Source organism: Astyanax mexicanus, chromosome 25 (genome assembly GCF_023375975.1).
Source record: "Astyanax mexicanus isolate ESR-SI-001 chromosome 25, AstMex3_surface, whole genome shotgun sequence".
NCBI classification, from domain to species: domain Eukaryota; kingdom Metazoa; phylum Chordata; class Actinopteri; order Characiformes; family Acestrorhamphidae; genus Astyanax; species Astyanax mexicanus.
In genome coordinates this window covers 9,002,437-9,030,300 of record NC_064432.1, presented here as the reverse complement: position 1 = coordinate 9,030,300, position 27,864 = coordinate 9,002,437, and the positions used below count along the sequence as shown (strand labels likewise).

The 27,864-nt window shown below is 39.1% G+C and overlaps 1 protein-coding gene across 1 annotated transcript; it reads right to left on the bottom strand.

Annotated features, from left to right (window-relative positions):
• Nucleotides 1-1,175: 1,175 nt before the first annotated feature.
• Nucleotides 1,176-14,856, bottom strand: LOC125787875 (C-type lectin domain family 12 member B-like). The gene is made up of 6 exons (XM_049472689.1): nt 14,685-14,856; nt 11,190-11,452; nt 2,650-2,773; nt 2,107-2,266; nt 1,875-1,948; nt 1,176-1,252 (listed from the first exon to the last, which is right to left on the bottom strand). The coding sequence occupies exons 1-6, from the start codon at nt 14,854-14,856 to the stop codon at nt 1,176-1,178; spliced, it is 870 nt and encodes a 289-aa protein (XP_049328646.1).
• Nucleotides 14,857-27,864: the final 13,008 nt, after the last annotated feature.

Sequence of the window (27,864 nt, the reverse complement as noted above, 5' to 3'; positions counted from 1 at the left end):
GTCTGATACACTTGTTCCAGCACCACACACTCTTACACCACTACCATACATGTGTAACTGCTGTCAAGTACACTTATCAGTAATCAGTAATTAGTAATGGTACCTGCTTGTTGTGTCTTCAGGATCCTCATTGTGTTGGTGTCCTCCATCTCTGTGTTGGGGTCATGACCTCTAACAGCGTCTGCACTCTCGTAGATATCCACCGCCATCTCCACTTTATCTCCTCTGTTCATCTCCTCAAATCCAATCACATCATCATAAACACTCAGAGACATGTCTAATCTCTAAAAGACTGAAATACTGAATTACTGCATCTCTGTAGAAACACTACAGCAGTGCTGCACCTCTCACCTACTTTAACTAAAATAAAGGAAGTGGTCAAGTGGCTCGTATAGTTTCCTGTGTGAGCTTAAGGTGTGAAAACAGCAGAGCCCACCTGCTCTTTATTAAAGCTGATCTTAATCTCTCATACACGACTACATTTATGAGATCACAACACATAACTTCTTTATGTATGTTTGTGTTTATATTTCCATGCACAGTTCTGAACGTCCAGTTCATCCATCACTCCACATTTCTAATGAGTGTTTTATCCACTGTTTCTCACACTGATCAGCAGCAGCAGTTTGATTCTTTCTCATAGATGAACTGAAGACATCAACTGTTCCATTCAGAAAACTGAGAGAAACATATTCACTAAACTGAGCTCTGAAAATCCAGTATTTGCTCAGAGTTTCATAATCCTGTCAGGATCTTCAGTCAGGATTAGAAACAGGTTGAGTTTGGGTGTGATGTCATGATAAATCCACTAGAGGGAGCCAATCAGCAGCTTAAATGCTGGATCTGAGAATGTGAGTGCTAAAGAATGCATTTATATTTAGTAACTGCATCACCCTCACAAAATTTGTGATTGAGATTTTTCACTAAAAGTAAAAACTGTGTATGACTAAGATTAATCAGAATGAATAACAGTGAAATGAGTCTTTATAGAACACTCCTGTTTTCAGCAGATTCTTGTTTTTGTCTTTATTTAATTAAACACTTTTAAAAAGAGAAGTTATTCAGGAGTAACAAAAAGGTAATATTACACACTTCTCCCACAATATCTACTCTTTATATGCTCTTTTCACACATCCAAACCAACTGACGATAACAATGACAATCAGCCCAGTTTTTCACAGGATCAAACCCATAGCCGCATACACCACAGTCCTCATATCTGTAATTACTGGGTTCTCCAGGTCTCCAGAACCTATCAGAGAGAAGGAGAGTATCAGACTGTTTATCAGAGCAGTGAGGAGTGAGAGTCAGTAACTGCATCATGATCAGAGTTCAGTTCAGGAGTCTCTTACCCAGTGATCAGTTCTGATCCGTCCACCCATTTCCAGACCCCCTCTGTTTCAGCGTCACTCAGACCAATCCAAACCCACTGATCTTTTCTCAATGTGTTAATGAAGACCTGTTGAAGACATGTCATCATTTGAGCATTTAAAATTATTTTATAAGAACCAGCACTCTTCCACCTGTAGGAAACCTGTGAGATCAACAGCACTTAACTGTGCTCTTCTAACTGTGTTCAATTGTGTTCTTCTAATCATATTCTTCTAACTCAGTTCTTCTGACTGGACTCTTCTTCACTGAATTTGTGTTTTAAACACAGTCCACAGTCCGTCTTATTAGCTGCACTGATCATATAGGACACTGTAGTTCTATCATTACAGACAGTAGTCCCTCTATTTCTCTACATAATTTATTATCCTACTTTCACCCTGTTCTTCAATCTTCACAGAAAGTGGATGAGGCTATGATTTCAGTGGTTGTTTTCATTTTGTTCTCAACTAATTACACAATTTATATCAGTAAAGATTTTTAACTTCTCTTCTCAACCTTTCTTTCATCGAGATCCGGTGCGTGATTTACGTTTTCCCAGTGTTTATGATCAGTGGAGCTAAAAAAAATGAACAGAGGGAGTAGAAACAAAAAACTGTCAGAAAATGTATGTAGTTTTACAGTGCTTTACAGTTAAATACACTCTTACTGCTGCGATAAACATTACTAAACAGTTTTAAACATCTCTCTCTCTCTCTCTCTCTCTCTCTCTCTCTCTCTCTCTCTCTCTCTCTCTCTCTCTCTCTCACCTGTTCTTCTCTGCTGTTGATGATCACCAGGTCTGATCCTCTCTTTCTGCAGTCGTTTCTGCTCTCAGTCCAGATCTTCTTCTCAGTAGAGACGTAGTAAAGACTGGAGCTGAAGTAGATCCACCCGTCTCTAACTGCTTTATCTATGGATGAAACACAAAAGCAATGCATTATGAGAAAACACCTGTGGTCACTTCTGGGTCACAAATGTTTGATGCTCTTCACAGTAAAAGACTTTTAACTCTCTTCTCTGGTTTATATGATTACAATTCTGAGAGATGTGAAACAGAGCTGGCAGAAAGAAATGAGACACAAACGTGTGAGTTAACCTGAAAGAACGTACAATTCAGGTTTTACAGATAAGATACAGATTTAATGGAACATTTTACGGTAGTGATGTACGGTTATGGTTTCAGTGCAAACAACACTGATAAAAATTTGGAAGACTGGTAATAAAACTGTTAGACTGGTGTTCCTAATAAAGTGATTAAGAAGTGTAAGAATTACTAACCCAGTTCAGAAAACCTTCTCGGGAGATCATCTCTCTCTGCCTGTAACTGGTCTCTCTCTGCAGTCAGCTTGGTGTAACTGGTCTGTAACTGGTCTCTCTCTGCAGTCAGGTTGGTGTAACTGGTCTGTAACTGGTCTCTCTCTGCAGTCAGGTTGGTGTTACTGGTCTGTAACTGGTCTCTCTCTGCAGTCAGGTTGGTGTTACTGGTCTGTAACTGGTCTCTCTCTGCAGTCAGGTGGTTGAACTGGATCCACAGCACTGTGATGGCAGTCAGCAGGAGAACACACAGCAGACCCAGACCCACTGCAGCCAGTCTGTAGCGTCTGCTTCCTGCAGAGCGACTCTCTATGAGGAAACACAGATACATGAACTTTACTCATAGAAACAATAAGTACACTGAAATGCCAAAAGTCATGGGACAGCAATATGTAAATTGATCATGAAGGGTTGCCTCAGGGAACAGCTTGGGAATGCCCACACCTGTATAAGTGGTGAAACTGAACACTGCTCAGTGTGCTCATGACAAGCTGATGTGAATTATGGGAGTTGGAGTGAGGTCTGATGGTAGTGCAGATGAATGGGACATTCCATATCTAAAGCTGTTTACAGACATTTAACACGTGTTTGCAGAGAATACATCATAGACGGCAGTAGGGTCGGCCAGTATCCATTTTATTTATATCGTCATAGCGTATCTCAGATTTTCCATTTTTCCATTTCCATTTTACTGGACCTTTTAATGTGCATGTCTGGGAGGGACTGGCGACCAACACAGTCCAACACATGAGGACGAGAGCGGCTAACCAGGAACCAGGTGTTCACTTCACCCGGTCCAGCCTGAGACTCCTGCTAGCTTCAGAATCTGGACGAGGCTGAAGTTGGTTTGATATTCGCAGCTCCAGATTCGTTTGGCTCGATATTCGCAGCCTCGTATTCCCCGGCTGAAGTTGGTTTGATATTCGCAGCTCCCGCTTCACTGAACCACCGTGAACTAAAGGGAGCGTTCACAAACACCCGCTGTTTATATTAAACACCTCACAGATCAACACTGAAGGAGATAGAATGAAGAAAAGCAGTACAGCTGTTTATTAACAATGTAAATATACAATATCTTATTAAATGTAATTTTATATACACGACCTTTCATAACTTTTTTTCTCCAGTTTTACTTACAACATGAATTTGCTGTTCTAGTGTAATTCATTCATTTCCTGAGTCAAAAATATCTGAAATAGAGATTTAGCCTCCTACTTTCAAGAAAACCTGGCATTATCCTGTCCGGAGCTAATTGTATATTGTAAAATATTTATTTTAATTACTGAATTTATAATTATATATTATAATAAATATATTTAATAAAATTATATTTTAAAAGCCATTGCGCTCAAAAAATATGAGGCGGATGTTCAAGTGTGATTTTGAAGAACTTTTTCACGTTGGGCCAGAACAAGTACACATGATCTGAAGAGTACTAGTCTTCTACTTCTTCTACTTCTACAAGCTGATTTTATACTTTAAAATGAACTGGCAACATGGTATAACGAGCAATTTTGCACAAAAAAGCCACTGTTCCAGTACAATTTTGAAGAACTTTTTCATCTTGGGCCAGAACAAATACACATCAGATGAAGAGTTCTAGTCTTTCACTTTAAGGAAATTTTGGAATTTGCCTGGCCCGAGCTGATTTTAGACTGCACAATTAATTGGCAACATGGCAGCACAAAAAAATATATTATTTAAAGCTGATATTCCAGTATGATTTTGGACTTTTTTCAGACCAAATACACATGAGATGAAGAGTTCTTGTATTCTCAAAATCAATGCTTTATATTCATTATTTCTGTGCAAAATGGCTTTCATGTCATGTTGCCAATTCATTTTAAAGGATAAAATCAGCTCGGGCCAGGCTAATTCTAGGTTTTCCTTAACCTTCCTCTAGTGTTAGCTTTCTGTTACTATTGCTTATGTTAACGGGTCGGTTTTGACCCGTGTCTTAAATAAGCCCTAAGATACCCTAAAAACAATTATTTATGATCCAATTTGTTTCTCACCTCTTAGTTACCTTGTTAGGGTTTATCATCCATAAAAGGTTTGATTTTAAAATTTTTGTTGGGCCCCCCTGGGCCTTTTATTTGAGAGCATACCCCTGATTTTCAATCTAAAAATATTATCAAATGAACCTCAAGAGAATAATAAAACTTTAAAAAAGGTTGTTATATTACCTGACTATTACTGAAGGGTTTTAGAACACATTTCTTAAATGTAAAAAATAAATACATATAAATAGTTTATAATATTAACTCTAGTAACATCTATGGTGTTACTGGTCAATTTTGACCCATATATAAAATACTTTAAGAAAAAGGTAAAGAACAGAAATCTTTTTATTTTTTATAGAACTTTAATTTAAATAAAAGATAATGATAATAATAATAATAATAATAATAATAAAATGGAAATTTTCAAGGTCAAACAAACAACCAATCAAGCAAAACAAACCAACAGAAATCAAGTTCTAGTTTTTAGGTGCATTAGTATTATTAGATGCATGTGTGGCAAAAAGTGAAACTTTTTGTGTGTTCTTTGCAGAAGTATTTTTTTGCAGGTGAAGCACAGTGTATTTGTATTTCTATCCTTATTGCTAGGGCAGACCTGAAACCTCTTTCTTTTTGAATCAGATGGACACTCTGGGGTTGTGGCTGATGTTGAATGCATTGTATGCAGACACATCAAGGATGTTGTAAAATACAACCATTGACCCTCTTCTGGTCATTGGCTAGCAAGTGTAGGTGGCAGTCAGCTTGTCCAGGGTGTCACCTGCTCCTTTGTTTTTTGTTATAGTCCAGGGTGATTCTGGGCTTTTTGTCACAAAAGGGAGCAGCTTTAGCACTGATGTTCTCCTCATCAGACTGATCGGATGTGTCTGTGTCTTCCTGTCAATAATCCACATCATCTTCCTCCTCAGAAACCTGCTCATCTGTATCAGATTGCTGCTGTGTGTCCTCTGATTTATTATCATCAAATATACGATCCAGAACTTGGCTTACATCAAATCTTTCTCTCATTGTTGCATGTTGTAAACTGGAGATGCATACTCTGCAAAGCACCAACTCTAAACTGATTTGGCCATACATGCATATGGATATGTACCTAACTTAAGTTGTTGGAGGTAGATCTGGCTGTGGGCTGTTGGTTTATATTGTGTTTGAGTTCAGTTTTGGGACTTATTATTGTTTTTTTAAGCTTATATTATACCTGGGTTGAAATTGACCCTAACAACACAAAGGTTATAATTTTAACGAGAGCATTTTACAATTTAGTAAAATAGTTATTTTTTATTTTATTTTGTTTAAAAATAAGTTCCTGACAAAGTCAAAAAGTCTTGATGCAATAAACAAATGTATGTAGAATTTTTATGCATTTAAAATCTAAAACGGGTCGGTCACGACCCTAACACTAGAGGAAGGTTAAAGTGGGAGAGTAGTTCTCTTCAGATCATGTTTATGTGTTCTGGCCCAAGATGAAAAAGTTCTTCAAAATTGTACTGGAACAGTGACTTTTTTGTGCAAAATTGCTCATTATACCATGTTTCCAGTTCATTTTAAAGTATAAAATCAGCTTGGGCCAGGCTATTTTCAAGTTATCCTTGAAGTAGAAGACTAGTATTCTTCAGGTCATGTGTGTTTGGTCTGGCCAAAGATGAAAAAGTCCTTCAAAATCACACTGGAACATCAGCTTTATATTCAATTTTTTTGTGCATTATGGATCGGTATGCTATGTTGCCAGTTCATTTTAAAGTATAAAATCAGCTCGGGCCAGGCTATTTTCAAGTTTTCCTTAAAGTAGAAGACTAGTACTCTTCAGATCATGTGTATTTGTTCTGGCCCAACGTGAAAAAGTTCTTCAAAATCACACTTGAACATCTGCCTCATATTTTTTGAGCGCAATGGCTTTTAACATATAATTTTATTAAATATATTTATTATAATATATAATTATAAATTCAGTAATTAAAATAAATATTTTACAATAAACAATTAGCTCCGGACAGGATAATGCCAGGTTTTCTTGAAAGTAGGAGGCTAAATCTCTATTTCAGATATTTTTGACTCAGGAAATGAATGAATTACACTAGAACAGCAAATTCATGTTGTAAGTAAAACTGGAGAAAAAAAGTTATGAAAGGTCGTGTATATAAAATTACATTTAATAAGATATTGTATATTTACATTGTTAATAAACAGCTGTACTGCTTTTCTTCATTCTATCTCCTTCAGTGTTGATCTGTGAGGTGTTTAATATAAACAGCGGGTGTTTGTGAACGCTCCCTTTAGTTCACGGTGGTTCAGTGAAGCGGGAGCTGCGAATATCAAACCAACTTCAGCCGGGGAATACGAGGCTGCGAATATCGAGCCAAACGGATCTGGAGCTGCGAATATCAAACCAACTTCAGCCTCGTAGAATCTGGGACAAATGGGACAATAGGCTCAACCTGCCCTGTTTCACCCAACAGCTTCCTAAGTCACTGCCCCTAGTGACCAATTGGAGGCTGTATTGAGAACATTGGAGCCTCTCCATGTGCAGCACCATTGGCCATTGGCCATCCAAGAGTCTCATCCATGTCCCTGGTGGGTAAAATCCTAGAAGAGGGGAGTGTCATGGGGCAAGGCGAGAGGGCTCATTCTGACGCCACGGCCCTGGTCAGGGGTGCCCAGCAAAGCGAAATAGACTGAATAGCTGAACTGGGCTCATTTATAGGCCGGGACTCTTTTACTTTCTGGTTAAAAAACACTGAAGAGCTATAACGCTCTTTTAAGTTTGTTTGGGTGTGGTGGAGGGCAACTTGTGTGCCTCTCTACTGCTTCCTGTTTATCAGATCCACAGGGGTGCACGCCTTTCCCCTTACAGAACAAAATAAATAAAGTGTGTAATTTAACAAGTTATCAAGTTCACCTTCCTCACACCAACATTTCACTGTTTTCTGACACAAGAACCCCTATTGGCTGGAATTCTTTCTTTTGTAGGCTTTTCTTAACCATGCACTGACACTGACACTGGTGTCTGATACACTTGTTCCAGCACCACACACACACACACACACTTACACCACTACCATACATGTGTCACTGCTGTCAATTACACTTTTATCAGTATGTGATACCTGAGTTTACTGAGAACTTCCTAAGAACCTGTGATTTACTGATATTCTCTACAACACAATACAGTGGTGATCTGATAGCTACAGTGTAGTAATTCTGCTGCTTGTTCTTTATTATCACCAGTAAAACACTTCCTTAAAGAGTAGAGTTTCTACAGAGTACAGCTCAGCCTTTTTATTATACAACAAATTTAGTAACGGTACCTGCTTGTTGTGTCTTCAGGATCCTCATCATGTTGGCGTCCTCCACCTCAGTGTCGGGGTCGAGGCCTCTAACAGCGTCTGAACTCTCATATATGATCACCGTTATCTCGTCTCGATCTGCTCTGTTCAGCTCCTCAAAGTAGATCAGATCCTCATAAACACTCAGAGACATGTCTAATCTCTAAAAGACTGAAACACTGAATTACTGCGTCTCTGTAGAAACACTACAGCAGTGCTGCACCTCTCGGCTACTTTAACTACAGTAGTGCTGTTAATAAAGGAAGTGTCCAAGTGCCATCAGCTATATACAGTTTCCTGTCTGAGCTGAAGGTGTGAAAACAGCAGAGCTCTCCTGCTCTTTATTAAAGCTGATCTTAATCTCTCATACACGACTATATATTTGAGATTAAAATATAAACTGAATATAACTTCTTTATGTATGTTTATATGTTTATATTTCCATGCACAGTTCTGAAGGCCCAGTTCATCCATCACTCCACATTTCTAATGAGTGTTTTATCCACTGTTTCTCACACTGATCAGCAGCAGCAGTTTGATTCTCTCTCATAGATGAACTGAAGACATCAACTGTTTAATTCAGAAAACTGAGAGAAACATATTCACTAAACTGAGCTCTGAAAATCCAGTATTTGCTCAGAGTTTCATAATCCTGTCAGGATCTTCAGTCAGGATTAGAAACAGGTTGAGTTTGGGTGTGACGCCATAATAAATCCACTAGAGGGAACCAATCAGCAGCTTAAATGCTGGATCTGAGGCTGTGAGGCTGATCAGTGATTTACAGTCTGCAGTAAAATTACAGATTAAAATATTTTATAAAAAACTAAAGGAGTAATTTATAGAAAAAATAATTAACAGTTAAATATTGTGGAATTAAATACAGATTAGAGGGTGAATAAGGGTTTCTGCTGGTGGAGCCGCCGCGATTCTCTGTGTAACAGTGAGAAAAACACAGTCTCAGATACGTCTCAGCTCCATCCTCTAACCAGCGCTGTTTACTCAGAAACTGAAAACTTCATAAAGCTTTGTCTCGATCGTTCAGTCTGAGACGCTTCATCTGAAAGAGGGTTCTCTGCTCTGCGTCTCTGAAAACCTGTTTATTATTATAATCACACATCCAGCACATGAGCACAGTTACAGTTTGTACAGTTTGGATATTGATGCTCTAATGAAGGTTTTTCAGAAGCTCCACCATGAGATAAAGGCTGGGTTTGGGGTTTAGTGAGGATCTGGACCAGTTCAGCTGCAGAGAGACGGTAGGAGAATGGTTTGTGCTGCTGCTAAATGTGTGTGTCTCCATGTTAATTAGCTTGTGTATAATTGGATGCTAATTTACTTGTTGTTGGAAGTTATACAGATTTAAAGGGTTTAAACTAAAGCACAGCGCTAAAGAGTGCATTTACATTCAGTAGCTGCATCATCATCAGCAGCCGGAGTCAGAGCGAGGCCAGTTGGCTGTGTGTGTGTGTCAGCACAGCTGTCTCTTGGCTGATGTATAAGAGCTGGTGCTGTTTTCTGAGTGTGTTGACTGCCTAGTGATTGTTTTAAAAATGGGGTAAATTTTGGAATAAAGTTCTGTTGCTGTTCACTTAAGAGTGTGTGCATTTGCACGTCTGTGTCAGCAGTTTAAAGGAATTGAATGCATTCATTAGGAGGGATGTCCAAAAAACATTTTAACATAATGGGTTGATTTCCCAAAAAAGGATTAAACATATTCTTGTACTACACAGAATTTTGTAATTGAGATTTTCTACTAAAAGTAAAAACTATCTATGAATAGGATGAATCAGGCTTAATAATAGTGAAATAAATCTTTATAGAACACTCCTGATTTTGTTTAATTAAACCATTTTAAAAAGAGAATATATTCAAAAGTACCAAGAAAATTAATATAATTACACACAATACAGACTCTTTATATTCTCTTTTCACAGATCCAAATTAAATCACGATTACAGGGATAATCAGCCCAGTTCTTCACAGGATCAGACCCAAAGCCGTAAAAAACACAGTCCTCATCTCCGTAATTATCGGGTTGTCCAGTTCTCCAGAACCTATCAGAGAGAAGGAGAGTATCAGAGTGTTTATCAGAGCAGTGAGGAGTGAGAGTCAGTAACTGCATCATGATCAGAGTTCAGTTCAGGAGTCTCTTACCGAGTGATCAGTTCTGATCCGTCCACCCATTTCCAGACCCCCTCTGTTTCACCGTCACTCAGACCAATCCAAACCCACTGACCTTTTCTCAATGTGTTAATGAAGATCTGTTGAAGTACAATAACTGCTTACTCATTTCCAACAACCCAGACGTCTCTCACACAACCACACACACGATGATTTCAGCATTTTAGATTATTCCATAAGAACCAGAACTGTTCCACAGATTTCTATGATTATTGCACAGATATTTCACTAACAGAAATATTTAAACAATGTAGACCCCCCCCCCTCTCTCTCTCTCTCTCTCTCACCTGTTCTTCTCTGCTGTTGATGATCACCAGGTCTGATCCTCTCTTTCTGCAGTCGTTTCTGCTCTCAGTCCAGCTCTTGTACTCAGTAGAGACATAGTAAAGACTGGAGCTGAAGTAGATCCACACGTCTCTAACTGCTTTATCTATGGATGAAACACAAAAGAAATGCATTATGAGAAAACACATATGGTCACATCTGGGTCACAAATGTTTGATGCTCTTCACAGTAAAACATTTTAACTCTCTTCTCTGGTTTATATGATTACAATTCTGAGAGATGTGAAACAGAGCTGCCAGAAAGAAATGAGACACAAATGTGTGAGTTAACCTGAAAGAACGTACAATTCAGACTTTACAGGTAAGATACAGATTTACTGGAACACTTAAGATTTAAGGCAAATTATTGCATCTGAATATGGAACTGAATGCACTTAGACTGTTTTTATATTTGCACTTGATGAACACCTTCAAATAGCTCTTTACGAGTACAACACATTGTGGCTTAAATGTAACTCCATAGTGTAACGATGTGGAATGATTTAGTGGCACAACTCTGTACCAGTTTAACCTCAAACCAGTGTTAGAATGATGTTCCTAATAAAGTGATTAAAAGCTGCAATTAATCACTAACCCAGTTCAGAAAACCTTCTCTGGAGCCCGTCTCTCTCTGCCTGTAACTGGTCTCTCTCTGCCTGTAATTGGTCTCTCTCTGCAGTCAGGTTGGTGTAACTGGTCTGTAACTGGTCTCTCTCTGCAGTCAGGTTGGTGTTACTGGTCTGTAACTGGTCTCTCTCTGCAGTCAGGTTGGTGTTACTGGTCTGTAACTGGTCTCTCTCTGCAGTCAGGTGGTTGAACTGGATCCACAGCACTGTGATGGCAGTCAGCAGGAGAACACACAGCAGACCCAGACCCACTGCAGCCAGTCTGTAGCGTCTGCTTCCTGCAGAGCGACTCTCTATGAGGAAACACAGATACATGAACTTTACTCATAGAAATAATAAGTACACTGAGTTGACAAAAGTCATGGGACAGCAGTATGTAAATTGATAATGAAGGGTTGCCTCAGGGAAGAGCTTAGGTACACCCACACTTGTATAAGTTGTAAAGCTGAACACTGATCAGTGTGCTCATGGCAAGGTGAAATTAATTGTGGGAGTTCAGATGAAGTCTGATAGTAGTGCAGATGGACGAAAACAACATTCAGTTTCTGAAACTGTATGCAGATATTTAACATTCTTCAGTCCACAGTGTCACGTGTATAAATTAAAAGGTCCAATATAACCACAAAGTCGAGGTGAGGGGAGTCTGGAAAGGACAAGGGATGGATAGAACTGGAGGAGGGACAACTATGGAATCACATCAGTGTCAAAAGTTATTTCGAACTTCATTTTACTCCTTTTCAAGTGTTTTTTTTTTTCATCTTGAATTTACAGCTGTCCTTTACATTATGTGCATTGCCTGGGGCTGCTCTTTTTGCTCCAGTGAAAGTTTCGCGTCTAAGTGTAGAAAAGGGGGGTTTTGACAGTTTATTGGCAGGGTCAGGGTCATCTCCCTCATCAAATGCTGTTGGCTGATAGCTCCAGGTTTTGTGATAGACGGCTTACTACCAATAGTCTGTTTCAGAAAGTAAAGATGGAGGAGGGTGAAAAAATGACAACAGTAGAGTTAATTTCTGTGATGGTCAATAAATGAAAGTTCAACGAGACTTTTATTCGAATCCCCCTCAAGCGGGACCCTCACAGCCAGGTTTGTGATTCCTGCAACCAACAAAATATGAACCCTCAGCAACCAGGAAGCAGAGTTTCAGTCCAGAAAAATCCAGAAAAAAAAGGGATTCCTTTGGTTTTAATAAAGGTGGCATGTCTTTTCTGCTATGCTAGCTATTCTACCATGATAATCTTTCCACCAAATGGAAGGTAGGAATAACCTCTGATAATTAAGGGCATTATATAACAGCTGTTCACTTTCTTCAAATCATTAGGTGTGTCTGTCTAATTTGCAAACTGCAGAAGGTTTAAGTCTGTTATGTTTTTGCTTGGGGCATCCAAATGCCTTGAAACAACCCTGGATGGAGACCGCACTGAAAACATGGGGGCCAGTCAGGTGGTTGAACTGGATCCACAGCACTGTGATTGTAGTCAGCAGGAGAACACACAGCAGACCCAGACCATCTGCAGTCAGCCAGGTCTTGCGGCCCTGCAGCACCATCAGACTTGGTGGCGATGGGGCTGTTTGAAGGGCAACAACTGCTGCCCCAAGTGCCTGCGCAATGCCATTGGCCACATGTGCAACCATTTTTCTGCCCCCCAACAGCCTCTGTGAACATGTGGCCGCATCCCAGTATGCACAGGAGAGTGGACCAGGACAGGACATTCATTACCTCATCACATTTGCCTCTAGCTTTCAGCTCCAGAGACCAGACACCAGGCTGAAATCTTAGAAGAGGGTAGTGCAACAGGGAAAAGCGAGAGATTTCACAGCACATATTGGAGTGCATGTGTCCCTCAATGAAATGTAACTCCCCAACAACCGCTGCACTCATGCAGCCCCAGACCATGGCATTTCCACCACCATGCTTGACTGTAGGCTTGACATACTTATCTTTGTACTCCTTACTTGATTGCAGCCACACATGCTTGAGACCATTTGACCAACCAAATGAATTAATCTTGGTCTCATCCGACCACAGGATATGGTTCCAGTAATCCATGTCCTTTGTTGACATGTATTCAGCAAACTGTTTGCAAGCTTTCTTCTGTACAGACATCAGAAGAGGTTTTCTTCTGGGGTGACAACCAATTTGATGTACTGTGCAGCGTATGATCTGAGCACTGACAGGCTGAACCCCCACTTCTTCAATCTCTGCAGCAAAGCTGACAGCACTCCTACACCTATCTTTCAAAGACGACAACATTAGGACATGACGCTTCTTTGGATGACCAACGCGAGGTCTGTTCTGAGTGGACCTTGCTCTTTTAAAATGCTGGATGATTTTGGCCACTGGGCTGCAGCTCAGCTTCAGGTTAGCCTTGGCCATCTTTAGTGCAACAATTTGTCTTTTAAGATCGTCAGAGAGTTCTTTGCCATGAGGTGCCATGTTGAAACTTTCAGTGACCAGTATGAGAGAGTGTGAGAGCTGTACTACCAAATTGAACACACCTGCTCCCTGTGCACACCTGAGACCTAGTAACACTAATGAGTCAAATGATTTTTTGGAGGGAAAATGACAATTAGTGCTAAATTTGGACATTTCTGGTGTAGTCTCTTAGGGGTGTACTCACTTGTGTTGCCGGTACTTTAGACTTGCTATAGAATGGCTGTATATTGAGTTATTTTGAAGGAAGTATAAATTAACACTGTTATATAAGCTACCCACAGACTATTTTTCATTGTTTCAAAGAGTCCTTTTGTCAGTGTTGTCCCATTAAAAGATATATTTAAATATCTGCAGAAATGTGAGGAGTGTACTCACTTTCCTGATACACAGTATAAGCTAGGACTATTTCATTTTCACTGCAGCGCCCTCTCAGGTTCAACTGTGCTATAGGTGAGGATGATGTGTCAGCATACTTTGGTATACAGATACATCATAATGTGCAGATCAGTCAATCAATAATTCCACCCCCTGCATCTCACCGCTATCAGAGGCAAACTGCTGCAGCTCTGCCAATCAGCTCTCCCTCCTGCCCTGTCTCTAAACCCATACATCACACAGTACCCCTCCCAAACGACCCCTTACATTTTTTAGCCTTTTCCAAATTTGAGTCACCTAAAATCAGGGGGTTTAGCCCTGTAAGTTTATTTGGGTGTGGTGGAGGGCAACTTAACTTAATGCAATAAACGTACATTTGAGTTTAGTGAGTCTCTGTGTTTGTGTCTCTCTCTACTACTTCCTGTTTATCAGGTCTAAAGGGGTGCATGCTTATCCCCATACAGTACAAAATAAACAATGCTAATGTATATAATTTAACAAGTTAATAGAGTCTTACTTTCTCACACCCACATTTCACTGGTTTCTGACCTAAGAAGGCCTCTTGGTTGGAAACCTTTCTTTTGTAGGCTTTTCTTAACCAAGCAGTGACACTGGTGTCTGACACACTTGTTCCAGCACCACACACTCTTACACCACTACCATACATAACTGCTGTCAAGTACACTTATCAGTAATCAGTAATTAGTAATGGTACCTGCTTGTTGTGTCTTCAGGATCCTCATTGTGTTGGTGTCCTCCATCTCTGTGTTGGGGTCATGACCTCTAACAGCGTCTGCACTCTCGTAGATATCCACCACCATCTCCACTTTATCTCCTCTGTTCATCTCCCCAAATCCAATCACGTCATCATAAACACTCAGAGACATGTCTAATCTCTAAAAGACTGAAATACTGAATTACTGCGTCTCTGTAGAAACACTACAGCAGTGCTGCACCTCTCGCCTACTTTAACTACAATAGTGCTGTTAATAAAGGAAGTGTCCAAGTGTCATCAGCTATATACAGTTCCTGTCTGAGCTGAAGGTGTGAAAACAGCAGAGCTCTCCTGCTCTTTATTAAAGCTGATCTTAATCTCTCATACACTACTACATTTATGAGATTACAATATAAACTGAGTATAACTTCTTTATGTATGTTTATATGTGTATATTCCATGCACAGTTCTGAACGTCTAGTTCATCCATCACTCCACATTTCTAATGAGTGTTTTATCCACTGTTTTTTTATACACTGATCAGCAGCAGCAGTTTGATTCTCTCTCATAGATGAACCGAAGACATCAACTGTTCCATTCAGAAAACTGAGAGAAACATATTCACTAAACTGAGCTCTGAAAATCCAGTATTTGCTCAGAGTTTCATAATCCTGTCAGGATCTTCAGTCAGGATTAGAAACAGGTTGAGTTTGGGTGTGATGTCATGATAAATCCACTAGAGGGAGCCAATCAGCAGCTTAAATGCTGGATCTGAGGCTGTGAGGCTGATCAGTGATTTACAGTCTGCAGTAAAATTACAGATTAAAATATTTTATTAATCTTTGTGGTGTCTCTGGACAGATCTAGATAATAAAAATAAAGGAGTAATTTATTGTAAAAATAATTAACAGTAAAATATTGTAGAATTAAATACAGATTAGAGGTGTTGGGAAAAACAGCACTACCCTCAACTGCTCCAGTGCGTTCCCCTTGATTCTTTTGATGGAAGCCCGAAGTAGAGTTGATAGAGAGACAGGATACTTAGATCTTCAGCAAATTAGCAATTTATTACAACAGAGCTCTGGGAACCCCTTCCACTCAGACAGAGTTTCAGTAGAAGAAGTTCAATGATCCTTACATTTGCAAGACCTTATATCCCCAAAATCCCACCCATACATACTGTGCAAAGGTCAGTTAAACGGTTCCTCAGCAACTGTTTCTAACTGATTAAGTTAAATCATTTATTGATTACTACTGTTTTCTATGTGTCCTCCGGCCTCATCTCTGCTGCTTAGGCGCTGACTTCTGCATTACATGCTACATACTGGACATTCAGTTTTGAGGTGTCAGCCTAACTGTCCTTTGCACACTCACCCACATACACAGTTCAGGTCCAATATCCAGAAACAACTCACTAGTTTCAGACACTTGAGTCAGCCCAAACAAGATCACTCACATGACACTTCATTCTCTTAATCATAATCAGGTTTTTGGATTAAATGTCATTTTGTCTGATCAGCTGAAAAATACCTTTAATATTAATATTTACTGTTTCTTAACAATCCCCCTTTTCAGGTGGGACATTTCCCACCTGAACTAAATCTGTTTTACCCTCACATTTTAATCATTGCTGTAGTCAACCTCACAATTAGAGCTCCAACATATGGCATTAGAGACATTATCAAGATCTTCCATTGCCCAAACACGTTCACCACCCAGTGTTCTAAGTGATTATCAATGCCCGAGTGTTACTTTTATAAATGTTGGATGCCTGTCCCGGGTTCGTTCAATGGATCAGAGCTGGTTAGTGAACATTTAGTGAAAAAGATAGACACTATTATATTTGAGACAATGCCTAGTACCAACCTATTGGACCATTTACCCTCGGCAAAATGGACCCATATTGTTAACCTATGGTTGATACCTAATTCCAGAGATGTTTAAATTTCGGCCATACCTGTGGAGGAAATGTTTCTCTTACCCAAATGTGCCACTAAGTTAATGGATGCTGTATGTAAGCTGGAAAAATATAAAATGTATTTCATACTTGAACATGAATTAGCAGCTAAACCAGTTGTGTGTGCACCTTTTCTCAACTAAGGCTAAGTAGAACCTCTCCCAGCCCTACTGTTTTAATCCCTCCGGTCATCACACTTTTTCTGCATTGATTGAATATAAATTATAAATATCAATTAATAACTAGAAAGGGAAAAGTTTGTGAATGAACTTTAAGTTGGAGCTTATAACATTGGAAAAATGATTGCTAAGTGGTTTCTATCTGAAGAGAGTAAAGAGTTGTTGTTGCTATGCTGCCTTTCAGCTAAATGCTAAAATTCAAAAAGTTTTGGCTAAATTGATGGAATACCAATGCATTTGCAGGCGTTGTTTAGCGGTTGCTAGGTGGTTGCTAAGGTGTTGCTCTGGCATCTGGGTTGGTAGCTATGTAGTTTCTAAGTGGTTACAAGGTGGTTGCTGAAGTGTTGTTAGGTGGTAAATAAGGTGTTGCTATGTTGTCTGTGGTTGTTGCTATGGTGTCTGTGTTGGCTGCTAAGGTGTTGGAAAGGTGTTGCTAGGAGGTTGCGAAGGTGTCGTTATGGTGTCTGTCTTGGCTGCTAAGGTGTTGCTGTGGTGTGTGTAGTGTGTGTGGTGTGTTTTGGTGTGTGTGTAGTGTATGTGTGGTGTGTGTGTAGTGTGTGGTACGTGTAGTGTGGTGTGGTGTGTTTTGGTGTGTGTGTAGTGTATGTGTGTGGTGTGGTGTGTTTTGGTGTGTGTAGTATATGTGTGGTGTGCGTGTGTAGTGTGTGGTACGTGTAGTGTGGTGTGGTGTGTTTTGGTGTGTGTGTAGTGTATGTGTGGTGTGTGTGTAGTGTGTGGTACGTGTAGTGTGGTGTGGTGTGTTTTGGTGTGTGTGTAGTGTATGTGTGTGGTGTGGTGTGTTTTGGTGTGTGTAGTATATGTGTGGTGTGCGTGTGTAGTGTGTGGTACGTGTAGTGTGGTGTGGTGTGTTTTGGTGTGTGTGTAGTATATGTGTGGTGTGCGTGTGTAGTATATGTGTGGTACGTGTAGTGTGTGTGTGGTGTGTTTTGGTGTGTGTGTAGTGTATGTGTGGTGTGTGTGGTGTGTGTAGTGTGTGGAACGTCCGAAATGTAAGAACATGTTCTACGTGTTTGTCAATTTTCATGGTTCTACACTGTAAACCCATACGTTGTTTGAACTCAAATAAATTAAATCTGTTTTACTTAAAATTGGAGATTTATAAACAATACTCAACTATTTTGCGTTAGCTGAACATTTGTGGGAACATATACACTGAGTTTTTAGAGTTGAATCAACTTATAATAACTGAGTTTAGTCTGTTGCCATTAACAACTTCTTTTCCATTGGCTTCTGTCACAATCTATTTGCATACTGGGTGTGTCCAACAGTTTCTGACACTCACCATCAGTGTTTAGTGATTCACCCGGGGCTACCTTAGGTAAACTTAGATCACCTATTATGATTAAATGCTTGGCCTCTGTGTTGTAGCTGTAAGAACGAGCATCATTTACTGAGCTGCAGTAACTCTGTGTTCTTGCTGTGCTCTCAGTACTTTTAATTCTTTACTGTTTTCTTTCATCTACTTTTCTATGAGTATTTAAAAATAGTTGAATGAAACCAGAAAGAAGACTAAATACAAGTTCAGGGAAATATTAATTTTAAATATATGTATATGTATTTGTTAAATTATATTACATGAACTTAAATTTTTATTAGGTAATCGGTTACAACAAAAGTTTTGAGTTTAGTCAACTTATCGGGTTTTACAGTGTATATAAAAAACTGTAGGAGGAGTAGCGTTGAGAAATATAAAAGTAGAATAATAATAATAAATATAGCCGCAAGCGGCGATTTACGGGGTTCGAGCGTTACAGTCAAAGAGGCCCCTGGAGGCCAGTTAGGCTTAAAACCTGTTGCTGGTTGACCGTCATCACCAAACTGGATAACCAAGCTGGGTAACCAGCGTGACCATAAAGACCAAAATGACAATGCTAGATGAGTGGTGTGAGTAAACTAGTTGAAAAGCATTGATAAATTGAGCTGTAGTGTTCATCAGGTTTTATGTGGTGTCTTGCTGCACTCTAGTGGGCATTTGGTGAAACAACTTCAGTTCTTAAATTCAAAAAACACAAGGCATAAAAAGGGCATATAAATAACCCATATATAGTGTATAAGTTTTGACCTGATAAACATTCTGCCTGTCAAAAGCTTGCTGGAATGTGATTGGCTAATAGTGACCACAAAAGTGTCCATATCAAATTTTCATTTGGTGTACCATTAGTGCATGGGCCATAGATGATAATTGGCAAGGATGACCTTGATAGCTTGTATGGTTGTAGAGAAACAGCTATCGAGCATTGGCTCTGCCCCCTGGGGGTGTATGTCTACTTAAACTGACAGGGTATCTGAGAATCATGTAATGATCAAAGGACTGAAGTGGTATTAATGTCAGGTTAAGCATTCAAAAGTTATAAGTGTTAGAAGACATTTTACTGCACCATGGTAAAACTAATTTGCATATGGCGGCCATATTGTTTATAAATGTAAAGATTTTTTTTTAATAATTATTGAGGAGTAAGCTCTACTGAACTGTTTGACACCAAACATGTCATGATTGGTCAAGGAGGCAAAGACAAGATCTCAAAAGTAGGTTTTGCATATTATGCAAATTAAAAAAAAATTAAGTGGGTGGAGCATAAATAAGAATGACCCAGGTGGCTTACTAGCATGACCAAGAAGGATAAATATGTTCAATTAAGCAAGACAAAAAAGATTAAATAAGTTCAGCAGAGCTTTAATTTAGAATAATTCAAATGTAGCTGTTTCACCAAATGACCACCAGAGCGCAGCAAGAGACCACATATAACCTGCTGGAAATCTATCACTCTATAAGTAAGACAGAACATTCCCTATCAGTGTGTTTCTATTTATTAAAAAGAGAAGAAAAGTCCGATTGGGCTCCAAATTGGTACTCATGATCAAGTGGTCTGTATATACATGTATGTAAATTTGTGTGTTGATAGGGTCAAAGATTCCTGACTTCTGACCATTTAGGTTTGAAAAAAGTGATAATACAGGCTTATGGCCTACAAAATGGCTGTTGCTCTTTGGCCATATTAGAGGCAAAAAATATCTGATTTGGCTCAAAATTTGCAATCAGGATCACAATATCAGTCTATATATGTATGTCAATTTCTGTGTCAATAGGGTCAAAGGTTCCTGACTTCTGTCCATTTAGATTTGAAAAAAGCGATAATACAGGCTTGAGGCCTACAAAATCGCTGTATTTTTCCAGCCGTTGTAGAGGCAAAACATGTCCGATTTGGCTGAAAATAAAGATCAGATTATCAGTCTATATATGTGTATAAATTTGTGTGTTGATAGGGTGAAAGGTTCCTGTCTTCTGTCCATTTAGGTTGGAAAATAGCGATAAATAGAATAAATTGAAAATAGTTATTTTTTCACTGTAGAGCCTACTGAAGACTTATTTGGCTCATACTTGGCACATGTACTTCAAATGTCATTGTTAATTAGTAGCTTCAACAGTTTTGGCATGTTTTAAACTTTGACAGAGTTTTGGCCAAATAACTCTGAAAAGGCTTTCACGTACATGTTTGATCAAGGTTTATGGGCCTCAAATAGTTAAAATGTCAAGATTTTTTTGATAATTATTTACCTACAGGGTCTCAAGATTGCATCAAGACCAAATTTGTTATGATTGATCAAGGACTTAAAGACAAGTTCGAAAAGAGCAATTTTTACTCTTTTGGACACTGATGAAAATCTTTGCATTTTTGGTAAACATATGTAATTACAAAGTTGTAAAGGCTACAGCAACGTAAACAACTAAAAAAGAAAAACAAGCCTAGGCTACTTGTACCTTTAGATATAACTGATTTTCTGCTATAGCGCCCCCTTGAGGCCAATCAACGCCATATTTTAATGGATGATAGAAGGCCCTGAGATACATGTAGGGTATAAGTATTGTCCTGATTGGTCATTGTTTAGCCTGTCAAAAGCTTGCTGGAATCTGATTGGCTAATAACGATCGCAAAAATTTGCATATCAAATTTTCCTTCTGTAAAACATTAGGACATAGGCCATAGATGATACATGCCAAAGGAGAGCTTCATAGCTTGTACGGTTCCTGAGAAACAGATTTTTAGCTTTGGCTCCGCCCCCTGGGGGCGTATGTCTACACAGATTGACATGCTACCCCAGAATCATGTTGCCATCATTGGTCTAAAGTGGCATTAGTGTCGGTTTAAGCATTCAAAAGTTACAGCTGTTAAAGTAAATTTGGGTGTGCCACGGTAAGATTAATTTGCATATGGCGGCCATATTTTTTGCAAATTTCAAGATTTTTTAAATAATTATTGAGGATGGGACTCTGCTGAGTTGTTTGACACCAAACATGTCAGTATTGGTCAATGAGTTTATGACAAGTTCTCAAAAGTAGGTTTTGCATATTATGCTAAATAGCAAAAAATCTAAGTGGGCGGAGCTTAGTGGTTCTATTGACCTTTTTGATTTGCCATTAACCAAGGAATCATATAATGCAAGAATTTTTGCTCTAGCTCTCAGGGCGTAGGAGTTACGGGGCCAAACGCGTTGACCTTCGCCATAGCGCCCCCTTGAGGCCGATCGGGCTCATCTTTTGAATCTGAGTAGCGGTGAGAAGTACTACCATATGACCAAGTCTCAGCCCTGTAGGCCTTACGGTTTCTTCTGCCCAATCACTTCTATGGCAGAAAAAGAATAAGAATAATAATAAATATAGCCGCAAGCGGCGATTTACGGGGTTCGAGCGTTACAGGCAAAGACGCCCCTGGAGGCCAGTTAGGCTTAAAACATGTTGCTGGTTGACCGGCATCACCAAACTGGATGACCAGCATGGCAAAGGTGGTTGGCCAGTATGACCAAGCTGGAAGACCACCATTACTATGAGGACAAAGCTGAATGACCAGCAGGACCATAATGACCAATGTGAATGGCCAGCATGACCAAGCTGGATGGCCAGCATAACCAAGCTGGGTGACCAGCGTGACCATAAAGACCATAATGGCAATGCTAGATGAGTGGTGTGAGTAAACTAGTTGAAAAGCATTGATAAATTGAGCTGTAGTGTTCATCAGGTTTTATGTGGTGTCTTACTGCACTCTATTGCGCATTTGGTGAAACAAATTCAGTTCTTAAATTGAAAAAACACAAGGCATAAAAAGGGCATATAAATAACCCGTATATAGTATATAAGTTTTGACCTGATTAACATTCCGCCTGTTAAAAGCTTGCTGGAATGTGATTGGCTAATAGTGACCACAAAAGTGTCCATATCAAATTTTCATTTGGTGTACCATTAGTGCATGGGCCATAGATGATAATTGGCTAGGATGACCTTGATAGCTTGTATGGTTCTAGAGAAACAGCTATCGAGCATTGGCTCCGCCCCCTGGGGGTGTATGTCTACTTAAACTGACAGGGTATCTGAGAATCATGTAATGATCAAAGGACTGAAGTGGTATTAGTGTCAGGTTAAGCATTCAAAAGTTCTAAGTGTTAAAGACATTTTACTGCACCATGGTAAAACTAATTTGCATATGGTGGCCATATTGTTTATAAATGTAAAGATTTTTTTTATAATTGTTGAGGAGTAAGCTCTGCTGAACTGTTTGACACCAAACATGTCATGATTGGTCAAGGAGGCAAAGACAAGATCTCAAAAGTAGGTTTTGCATATTATGCAAATTAAAAAAAAAATTATTGGGTGGAGCATAAACAAGAATGACCCAGGTGGCTGAGCAGCATGACCAAGAAGGATAAAGATGTTCAATTAAGCCAGACAAGCAAGATTAAATAAGTTCAGCAGAGCTTTAATTTAGAATAATTCACCTGTAGCTGTTTCACCAAATGACCACCAGAGCGCAGCAAGAGACCACATATAACCTGCTGGAAATCTATCATTCTATCAGAAAGACAGAACATTCCCTATCAGTGTGTTTCTATTTATTAAAAAGAGAAGAAAAGTCCGATTGGGCTCCAAATTGGTACTCATGATCAAGTGGTCTGTATATTTATGTGTGTAAATTTGTGTGTTGATAGGGTCAAAGGTTCCTGACTTCTGTCCATTCAGGCTTGAAAAAAGCGATAATACAGGCTTATGGCCTACAAAATGGCTGTTGCTCTTTGGCCATATTAGAGGCAAAAAATATCTGATTTGGCTCAAAATTTGCAATCAGGATCACAATATCAGTCTATATATGTATGTCAATTTCTGTGTCAATAGGGTCAAAGGTTCCTGACTTCTGTCCATTTAGATTTGAAAAAAGCGATAATACAGGCTTGAGGCCTACAAAATCGCTGTAGTTTTCCAGCCGTTGTAGAGGCAAAACATGTCCGATTTGGCTGAAAATTTGCAATCAAGATCAGATTATCAGTCTATATATGTGTATAAATTTGTGTGTTGATAGGGTGAAAGGTTCCTGTCTTCTGTCCATTTAGGTTGGAAAATAGCGATAAATAGAATAAATTGAAAATAGTTATTTTTTCACTGTAGAGCCTACTGAAGACTTATTTGGCTCATACTTGGCACATGTGCTTCAAATGTCATTGTTAATTAGTAGCTTCAACAGTTTTGGCATGTTTTAAACTTTGACAGAGTTTTGGCCAAATAACTCTGAAAAGGCTTTCACGTACATGTTTGATCAAGGTTTATAGGCCTCAAATAGTTAAAATGTAAAGATTTTTTTGATAATTATTTACCTACAGGGTCTCAAGATTGCATCAAGACCAAATTTGTTTTGATTGATTGAGGACTTAAAGACAAGTTCGAAAAGAGCAATTTTTACTCTTTTGGCCACTGATGAAAATCTTTGCATTTTTGGTAAACATATGTAATTACAAAGTTGTAAAGGCTACAGCAAAGTATACAACTAAAAAAGAATAACAAGCCAAGGCCACTTGTACCTTTAGATATAACTGATTTTCTGCTATAGCGCCCCCTTGAGGCCAATCAACGCCATATTTTAATGGATGATAGAAGGCCCTGAGATACATGTAGGGTATAAGTATCGTCCTGATTGGTCATTGTTTAGCCTGTCAAAAGCTTGCTGGAATCTGATTGGCTAATAACGATCGCAAAAATTTGCATATCAAATTTTCCTTCTGTAAAACATTAGGACATAGGCCATAGATGACACATGCCAAAGGAGAGCTTCATAGCTTGTACAGTTCCTGAGAAACAGATTTTTAGCTTTGGCTTCGCCCCCTGGGGGCGTATGTCTACACAGATTGACATGCTACCTCAGAATCATGTTGGCATCAAAGTTGTAAAGTGGCATTAGTGTAGGTTTAAGCATTCAAAAGTTACAGCTGTTAGAGTAAATTTGGGTGTGCCACGGTAAGATTAATTTGCATATGGCGGCCATATTGTTTACAAATTTCTCAATTTTTTCGATAATTATTGAGGATGGGACTCTGCTGAGTTGTTTTACATCAAATATGACAGGATTGGTCAATGACCCTAGGACAAGTTCTCAAAAGTAGGTTTTGCATATTATGCTAAATAGCAAAAAATCTAAGTGGGCGGAGCTTAGTGGTTCTATTGACCTTTTTGATTTGCCATTAACCAAGGAATCATATAATGCAAGAATTTTTGCTTTAGCTATCAGGGCGTGGGAGTTACGAGGCCAAACGCGTTGACCTTCGCCATAGCGCCCCCTTGAGGCCGATCGGGCTCATGTTTTGAATCTGAGTAGCGGTGAGAAGTACTACCATATGACCAACTCTCAGCCCTGTAGGCCTTACGGTTTCTTCTGCCCAATCACTTCTATGGCAGAAAAAGAATAAGAACTATAATAATAATCAGAACAATTACAATAGGGTTTCTAGCACTACGTGCTCGAACCCCTAAATATAGCCGCAAGCGGCGATTTACGGGGTTCGAGCGTTACAGGCAAAGAGACCCCTGGAGGCCAGTTAGGCTTAAAACATGTTGCCGGTTGACCGGCATCGCCAAAGTGGATGAGGATGACCAGCATGACCGTGAAGACCAAGCTAGATTACCAGCATGACTAATCTGGATGACAAACTTGTTGACCATATTGACCAAGCTGGAAGACCATAATGACGAAACTGGATGACCAGCATGGCAAAGGTGGTTGGCCAGTATGACCAAGCTGGAAGACCACCATTACTATGAGGACAAAGCTGAATGACCAGCAGGACCATAATGACCAATGTGAATGGCCAGCATGACCAAGCTGGATGGCCAGCATAACCAAGCTGGGTGACCAGCGTGACCATAAAGACCATAATGGCAATGCTAGATGAGTGGTGTGAGTAAACTAGTTGAAAAGCTTTGATAAATTGAGCTGTAGTGTTCATCAGGTTTTATGTGGTGTCTTACTGCACTCTAGTGCGCATTTGGTGAAACAAATTCAGTTCTTAAATTGAAAAAACACAAGGCATAAAAAGGGCATATAAATAACCCGTATATAGTATATAAGTTTTGACCTGATTAACATTCCGCCTGTTAAAAGCTTGCTGGAATGTGATTGGCTAATAGTGACCACAAAAGTGTCCATATCAAATTTTCATTTGGTGTACCATTAGTGCATGGGCCATAGATGATAATTGGCTAGGATGACCTTGATAGCTTGTATGGTTCTAGAGAAACAGCTATCGAGCATTGGCCCCGTCCCCTGGGAGTGTATGTCTACTTAAACTGACAGGGTATCTGAGAATCATGTAATGATCAAAGGACTGAAGTGGTATTAGTGTCAGGTTAAGCATTCAAAAGTTATAAGTGTTAAAGACATTTTACTGCACCATGGTAGAACTCATTTGCATATGGCGGCCATATTGTTTATAAATGTAAAGGTTTTTTTAATAATTATTGAGGAGTAAGCTCTGCTGAACTGTTTGACACCAAACATGTCATGATTGGTCAAGGATCCAAGGACAAGATCTCAAAAGTAGGTTTTGCATATTATGCAAATTTAAAAAAAAATTAAGTGTGTGGAGCATAAACAAGAATGACCCAGGTGGCTGACCATCATGAACAAGAAGGATAAATATGTTCAATTAAGCAAGACAAGCAAGATTGAATAAGTTCAGCAGAGCTTTAATTTAGAATAATTCAAATGTAACTGTTTCACCAAATGACCACCAGAGCGCAGCAAGAGACCACATATAACCTGCTGGAAATCTATCACTCTATAAGTAAGACAGAACATTCCCTATCAGTGTGTTTCTATTTATTAAAAAGAGAAGAAAAGTCCGATTGGGCTCCAAATTGGTACTCATGATCAACTGGTCTGTATATACATGTATGTAAATTTGTGTGTTGATAGGGTCAAATGTTCCTTACTTCTGACCATTTAGGTTTGAAAAAAGTGATAATACAGGCTTATGGCCTACAAAATGGCTGTTGCTCTTTGGCCATATTAGAGGCAAAAAAATATCTGATTTGGCTCAAAATTTGCAATCATGATCACAATATCAGTCTATATATGTATGTCAATTTCTGTGTCAATAGGGTCAAAGGTTCCTGACTTCTGTCAATTTAGATTTGAAAAAAGCGATAATACAGGCTTGAGGCCTACAAAATCGCTGTAGTTTTCCAGCCGTTGTAGAGGCAAAACATGTCCGATTTGGCTGAAAATTTGCAATCAAGATCAGATTATCAGTCTATATATGTGTATAAATTTGTGTGTTGATAGGGTGAAAGGTTCATGTCTTCTGTCCATTTAGGTTGGAAAATAGCGATAAATGGAATAAATTGAAAATAGTTATTTTTTCACTGTAGAGCCTACTGAAGACTTATTTGGCTCATACATGGCACATGTGCTTCAAATGTCATTGTTAATTAGTAGCTTCAACAGTTTTGGCATGTTTTAAACTTTGACAGAGTTTTGGCCAAATAACTCTGAAAAGGCTTTCACGTACATGTTTGATCAAGGTGTTGGGGCCATAAAAAGTTAAAATTCTAACATTTTTTTGATAATTATTTACCTACACGGTCTCAAGATTGTGAAAAGACCAAAGTTGATTTAATTGGTTGAATATCCAGGGACTAGTTCAAAAAGTGCAATTTTTACTCTACTGGCCACTGATGCAAAACAATACATTTTTGGTAAAGACATGTAATTACAAAGTTGTAAAGGTTACAGCAAAGCATAAAACTCAAAAAGAATAACAAGCCTAGGCCACTTGTACCTTTAGATATAACTGATTTTCTGCTATAGCGCCCCCTAGAGGCCAATCAACGCCATATTTTAATGGATGATAGAAGGCCCTCATATACATGTACAATATAAGTATCGTCCTGATTGGTGATTGTTTAGCCTGTCAAAAGCTTGCTGTAATCTGATTGGCTAATAGCGACCACAAAAATTCACACATCAAAATATCCTTCAGTAGTCCATTAGGACATAGGCAACAGAGGATACATGCCAAACGAGAGCTTGATAGCTTGTACGGTTCCTGAGAAACAGATTTTTAGCTTTGGCTCCGCCCCCTGGGGGCGTATGTCTACACAGATTGACGGGCTACCTCAGAATCATGTTGGCATCAAAGTTGTAAAGTGGCATTAGTGTAGGTTTAAGCATTCAAAAGTTACAGCTGTTAGAGTAAATTTGGGTGTGCCACGGTAAGATTAATTTGCATATGGCGGCCATATTGTTTACAAATTTCACAATTTTTTCGATAATTATTGAGGTTGGGACTCTGCTGAGTTGTTTGACACCAAATATGACAGGATTGGTCAATGACCCTAGGACAAGTTCTCAAAAGTAGGTTTTGCATATTCTGCTAAATAGCAAAAAATCTAAGTGGGCGGAGCTTAGTGGTTCTATTGACCTTTTTGATTTGCCATTAACCAAGGAATCATATAATGCAAGAATTTTTGCTCTAGCTATCAGGGCGTAGGAGTTACGAGGCCAAACACGTTGACCTTCCCCATAGCGCCCCCTTGAGGCCGATCGGGCTCATCTTTTGAATCTGAGTAGCGGTGAGAAGTACTACCATATGACCAAGTCTCAGCCCTGTAGGCCTTACGGTTTCTTCTGCCCAATCACTTCTATGGCAGAAAAAGAATAAGAACTATAATAATAATAATAAATATAGCCGCAAGCGGCGATTTACG

What these genes read in the sequence shown, in the direction of transcription:
- LOC125787875 (XM_049472689.1), bottom strand. Translation starts at nt 14,856, where the DNA reads ATGTCTCTGAGTGTTTATGATGACGTGATTGGATTTGGGGAGATGAAC. An exon ending in GAGAAGGTTTTCTGAACTGG is followed by an intron (nt 2,267 to 2,649) that starts GTTAGTAATTCT and finishes AAGCAGTTAGAG; the next exon opens with ACGGGTGGATCTACTTCAGC. An exon ending in AAGAAAGGTTGAGAAGAGAA is followed by an intron (nt 1,253 to 1,874) that starts GTTAAAAATCTT and finishes TCTCTCTGATAG; the next exon opens with GTTCTGGAGACCTGGAGAAC.